This window comes from Anser brachyrhynchus, assembly GCF_964034855.1.
Source record: "Anser brachyrhynchus genome assembly, contig: SCAFFOLD_744, whole genome shotgun sequence".
In the NCBI taxonomy this organism is placed as follows: Eukaryota; Metazoa; Chordata; class Aves; order Anseriformes; family Anatidae; genus Anser; species Anser brachyrhynchus.
The window spans coordinates 1-6000 of NW_027663976.1; the positions used below are offsets into that span (position 1 = coordinate 1).

Below are 6000 nucleotides of genomic sequence, written 5' to 3' on the forward strand. Positions count from 1 at the left end.
AGCCCGACCCCAAAACAACCCCAAATAAACCCAGCCCGACCCCAAATCGACCCCAAATCGACCAACAAAACCCAACAAACCCAATCCCAGATCGACCAACCCAACCCAACCCAACCCAACTAAACCCCAAAAAAACCCTCAACCCAACCCAACCCGCCCCATCCAACCCAGCCCTAATTAACCCAGCCCTAATTAACCCAGCCCTAATTAACCCCCCCCCCCGCAGGCCGGGGTGCTGCGCTGCCCGCGCACGCTGCAGGGCCAGCCTGGCCACCCCCTGGGGCGCTTCGGGGCCAGCCTCAGCCGCCTGGGGGACGTGGACGGCGACGGCTGGCACGACGTGGCCGTGGGCGCCCCCATGGAGGACGAGCACCGCGGGGCCGTCTACGTCTTCCGGGGGGAGGAGGGCGGCGTCGCCGCGCACTACAGTCAGGTGGGGGCCCGGGGGGGACCCTTGGGTGCTGGGGGTGGGTTGGATGCTGGGGAGAACTTGGGTGGTGGGGGTGGTTTGGGTGGTGGGGAGAACTTGGGTGCTGGGGAGAACTTGGGTGCTGGGGAGAACTTGGGTGCTGGGGAAGCCTTGGGTGGTGGAGGCATCTTGGGTGCTGGGGAGAACTTGGGTGCGGGAGACATCTTGGGTGCGGGGAAGCCTTGGGTGCTGGGGGTGGGTTGGGTGCTGGGGGTGGGTTGGGTGGTGGGGAAAACTTGGGTGCGGGAGGCATCTTGGGTGCTGGGGAAGCCTTGGGTGGTGGAGGCATCTTGGGTGCTGGAGAACCTTGGGTGCTGGGGGTGGGTTGGGTGGTGGGGAGAACTTGGGTGGTGGGGAGAACTTGGGTGGTGGGGAGAACTTGGGTGCAGGAGACATCTTGGGTGGTGGAGACATCTTGGGTGCTGGGGAAGCCTTGGGTGGTGGAGGCATCTTGGGTGCTGGGGAAGCCTTGGGTGCTGGAGGGAATTTGGGTGGTGGAGACACCTTGGGTGGTGGAGGTGCCTTGGGTGGTGGAGGCATCTTGGGTGGTGGGGAACCCTTGGGTGCTGGAGGCATCGTGGGTGGTGGGGGTGGTTTGGGTGCGGGAGACATCTTGGGTGGTGGGGAAGTCTTGGGTGCTGGAGGGAATTTGGGTGGTGGAGACATCTTGGGTGCTGGGGAAGCCCTGGGTGGTGGAGACCCCTTGGGTGCTGGAGAGAACTTGGGTGGTGGAGACACCTTGGGCGCTGGGAACATCTTGGGTGGTGGGGACGCCTCGGGTGCTGGAGACGTCTTGGGTGCTGGAGACGTCTTGGGTGCTGGAGACGTCTTGGGTGCTGGAGACGTCTTGGGTGCTGGGAACGTCTTGGGTGCTGGGAACATCTTGGGTGCTGGGAACATCTTGGGTGCTGGAGTCATCTTGGGTGCTGGAGGGAATTTGGGTGGTGGAGAACCTTTGGTGGTGGAGACACCTCGGGTGCTGGAGACGTTCTGGGTGCTGGAGATGCTCCACATGCCCAAGACGTCTTGGGTGCTGGGGAACCTTGGGTGGTGGAGAGAACTTGGGTGAACTTGGGTGGTGGAGAACCTTGGGTGGTGGAGATATTTGGGTGCTGGAGGAGCCTTGGGTGCTGGGGAAGTCTTGGGTGCTGGGGAAGTCTTGGGTGCGGGAGACATCTTGGGTGCTGGAGGCGCCTTGGGTGTTGGAGGGAATTTGGGTGCTGGAGGGAATTTGGGTGCTGGAGAACCTCAGGTGCCGGAGGCACGTTGGGTGCCGGAGGCATCTTGGGTGCCGGGGACGTTTTGGGTGCCGGAGACCCCCCCCCGCCGGGACGCCGGGGTCCCCTCACCCCCCCACCCACCCCCCCGCAGCGCATCGCGGGCGCCCGCTTCCCCAGCGGGCCGCGCCACTTCGGGCAGGCGCTGAGCGGCGGCCGGGACCTGACGGGGGACAGGCTGCCGGACGTGGCCGTGGGCGCCCAGGGCCAGGTCCTGCTGCTCAGGTGGGACCCCCGCCCCCACCCCGGGGACCTCCCCCACCCACCCCCACCCCCCACCCCCCACCCCGACGTCCCACGGCTCGGCGCCGCCAGGTCCCCGCCGCTGCTCCGGGTGCGCGTGGAGGTGGCTTTCCAGCCCCCGGAGGTCCCCACGACCGCCTTCGAGTGCCGGGAGGAGGAGGAGGAGAAGGAGGAGGGCAAGGAGGTGGCCGTGGCCGAGGTCTGCTTCGTGGCCACCAAGAAGACCCCCGACAACTTCGGTGAGACCCCGCCCCCAAGCTGGGCGCCCCTCCAGGGGGTCCGGCCGGGCAACCCCAGGCCCCCGCCAGGTGGCCCCAAGGGGCCCAGGAGCCCGCTGGGCCTCCGAAACCCCCTCCAGGTGTCCCCAAAACCCCCAAGAGCCTCCTAAACCCCCTCCAGATGCCCTCAACCCCCTCCACAACCCCACGTGGCCTCCTAAACCCCCTCCAGGTGTCCCCCCAAAACCCCCAAGAGCCTCCTAAACCCCCTCCAGATGCCCTCAACACCCCCAGGAGCCTCCCAAAACCCTCCCGAAGTCCACGTGGCCTCCTAAACCCCTTCTAGATGCCCCCCAAAACCCCCAAGACCCTCCTAAACCCCCTCCAGATGTCCTCAACGCCCCAAGAGCCTCCCAAAACACCCCTCCAGATGCCTCCAAAACCCTCCCGAAATCCACGTGGCCTCCTAAACCCCTTCCAGATGCCCCCCAAAACCCCCAGACCCTCCTAAAACCCCCCTCCAGATGCCCTCAACAGCCCCAGGAGCCTCCAAAAACCCCCTCCAGATGCCCCCAAACCCCCTCCAGACACCCCCAAACCCCCTTGAGATGCCCTCAAGACCCCCCAAACCCCCCTCCAGATGCCCCCGAACCCCCTCCCCAACCCCCCACCCCCCCCAAAACCTCCCCTCCCGTTGTCCCCACGACCCCCCCCAACCCCATGCCCTTCCCCCCAACCCTTTCCCCCCACCCCCCCCCAACCCGTCCCCTCCCCCCGCAGGCACCCAGCTCTCCGTCACCCTGCGCTACCAGGCCACCCTGGACCCCGGGCGGGCCACGCGCCGCGCCGCCTTCCCCGGGGGCGCCGCCTGGCCTCAACGGGGACCCTGCGGGTGGGCGTTGGGCGCCACTGCCAGACCTTCTCCATCAGACTCACGGTGGGTGGGTGGGGGGGGGCGGGGGGCACGGGGGGGGCAGCGGGGGTCCCCCGTGCCTCCTGCGGCGCCATCGGTCCCCTGGGGGGCTCAACCGGGCCTTTGTCGTGGTGCTCATCGGTGTCTTCTTTATTTCCTCTTCCTCTTCTTTTCTTCGTCTTCTTCTTCTTCGTCTTCATCTTCTTCCTCTTTTTCTTCGTCTTCTTTTCTTCTTCCTTTTCTTCCTCTTCTTCCTCTTCTTCCTCTTCTTCTTTCCTCTTCTTCTTCCTCTTCTTCTTCCTCTTCTTTTCTTCTTCTCTTTCTTCTCTGTCTCTGTCTCTGTCTCCGTCTCCTTCTCCTTCTCCTTCGTCTGCTTCTCCGTCTTCTTCGTCTTCTTCATCTTCATTTCTTCTTCTTTGTCTTTTTCTTCTTCTTCTCCTCCTTCTCCTTTCTTCTTCTTCTTCTTCCTCTTCTTCTTCCTCTTCTTCTTCCTCTTCCCCTTCTTCTTCCCCTTCATCTTTTCTTCTTCTCCTTCTTCTTCTTCATCTTCGTCTCCTTTTCTTCGTCTCCTTCGTCTCCTTCGTCTCCTTCGTCTTCTTCGTCTTCTTCGTCTTCTTCCTCTTCTTCGTCTTCTTCCTCTTCTTCCTCTTCTTTTCTTCTTCTTCTTCCTCTTCTTTTCTTCTTCTTCTTCCTCTTCTTTTCTTCTTCTTCTTCCTCTTTTTCTTCCTCTTCTTCTTCCTGTTCTTATTCCTCTTCTTTTCTTCTTTTCTTTCTTCTCCTTCTCCTTCTTCTTCCTCTTCTTCTTCCTCTTCTTCTACCTCTTCATCATCTTCGTCTTCTTCCTCTTCTTCTTCCTCTTCTTCTTCCTCTTCTTCTTCCTCTTCTTCTACCTCTTCATCATCTTCGTCTTCTTCCTCTTCTTCTTCCTCTTCTTCCTCTTCTTCCTCTTCTTCTTCTTCTTCCTCTTCTTCTTTGTCGTCGTCTTCTCCATCTCCTCCTTCTCCTTCTCCTTCTCCTTCTCCTTCTCCTTCTCCTTCTCCTTCTCTTCTTCCTCTTCTTCCTCTTCTTCCTCTTCTTCCTCTTCTTCCTCTTCTTCCTCTTCTTCCTCTTCTTCCTCTTCTTCCTCTTCTTCCTCTTCTTCCTCTTCTTCCTCTTCTTCCTCTTCTTCCTCTTCTTCCTCCTCTCTCCTTCCTCCTCCTCCCCCCCCATCTCCCCCTCCCCCCGGGGGCGCGGGGCAGGGCTGCCCTCGGGACACGCTGACCCCCCTGGGGCTGCGCCTGGGCTACGAGGCCACCGGGGACCCCCTGGAGGTGGCTGCGGGGCTGCGCCCGGCGCTGAGCCGGGACTCGGAGACGGAGGCCGTGGGCACGGTGAGGGGGGGGGATTTGGGGGGGGGGGCTGGGGGGGGAATATGGGGGGGCTGGGGGGATTTGGGGGGGATTTGGGGGAGGATTTGGGGTTAGGGGGGATTTGGGGGGGATTTGGGGGGGGGATTTGGGGTTGGGGGGATTTGGGGTGAGGATTTGGGGTGAGGATTTCGGGGGGATTCGGGGAGGGATTTGGGGGAGGGATTTGGGGGGGGATTTCGGGGGGGGGATTGTGGGGAGGGATTTTGGGGTGGGGGATTTGGGGTGGGGATTTCGGGGGGATTTTGGGGTGGGGGATTTGGGGTGGAGATTTTGGGGGGGAGATTTTGGGGGGGGGATTTTGGGGTTGGGGGGGATTTGGGGGGGGTTGGGAGGGGATTTGGGGTTGGGGGGATATTGGGGGGGATTTGGGGGGGGGATTTTGGGGGGAGGTTGGGGGGGGATTTTGGGGTGGAGATTTTTGGGGGAGGGATTGGGGGGGGGATTTGGGAGGGGATTCGGGGGTGGAGATTTTTGGGGTGGGGATTTTGGGGTAGGGATTTGGGGGGGGGCTACAAACGGCCCGCGTCCCCCCCCACATCCCCCCCCCCCCCCCCCAGCTGCCCTTCGAGAAGAACTGCGGGGCCGACGCCGTCTGCCAGGACGCCCTGCGGCTCTCCTGCGGCTTCTCGGGGTACCGGCCCCCCGCCCCCGACCCCCCACCCCGGGGACCCCCCGGCGGGTGTCCCCCCCCCCCACCCCAAAACCCACCCCCCCCGCCCCCCCCCAGGCTGGAGGAGGTGGTGGTGGGCCTCGCCGAGGCCGTGGACGTCCGCGTCACCCTGGGGAACCGCGGGGAGGACTCGTACGGGGCCCGCGTCCGCCTGCTGCACCCCGAGGCCCTCTCCTACCGCAGGGCCCGGGTCCTCCAGGTACCCCCGGGGGGGGGGCCCCCACCCCCCAGATCCGCCCCCCCCCCCACCCCCAGACCCCCCCCATCCCCCCCACACCCCTAAGACCCCCCCGAGACCCCCCCCAGGGGCTCCCCGGGACCCCCAGAAAGCCGTCGGCGAGGCCCTCGGGGCCTGCGGGAGGCCCTGGGGCTTCCTGAGCCCCCCCCCCCGAAATAGCCCCAGGTGCCCCCCCGAAACCCACCCCCAACCCCCCCCCCCAGATGCCCTCAGGACCCCTCTGAACCCCTCCAGACACCCCCTCCAGATGCCTTTAAGACCCCCAAACCCCCTCCCGATGCCCCCAAACCCAACCCCAACCCCCTCCAGATGGCCTCTAGACCCCTCGAACCCCCTCGAGACCCCCTGAACCCCTTCCAGATACCCTCAAGACCCCCCCAAACCCGCTCCAGGTGCCCCCAAGAACCCCCAAACCTCCTCAAGACCCCCCAAACCCACCCCAAACCCACCCCAAGCCCCCTCCAGATGCTCTCAGGACCCCCTGAACCCCCTCCAGATGCCCTCAGGACCCCCAAACTCCCTCCAGGTGCCCCCAAACCCACCCAAAGCCCCTCAAGACCCCC

The 6000-nt window shown here is 63.8% G+C and overlaps 1 protein-coding gene across 1 annotated transcript; it reads left to right on the top strand.

The window, feature by feature from the left end:
* Nucleotides 1–220: 220 nt before the first annotated feature.
* On the top strand, nt 221–5482 carry LOC308186552 (integrin alpha-X-like; the record flags this gene model as incomplete). The annotated part of the gene is given in 8 exon segments (XM_080608685.1): nt 221–433; nt 1841–1971; nt 2062–2228; nt 2988–3132; nt 3135–3144; nt 4359–4490; nt 5087–5160; nt 5257–5482. Coding segments are annotated over 8 exon segments (1098 nt in total), but the record flags the coding sequence as incomplete, so codon positions are not given.
* Nucleotides 5483–6000: the final 518 nt, after the last annotated feature.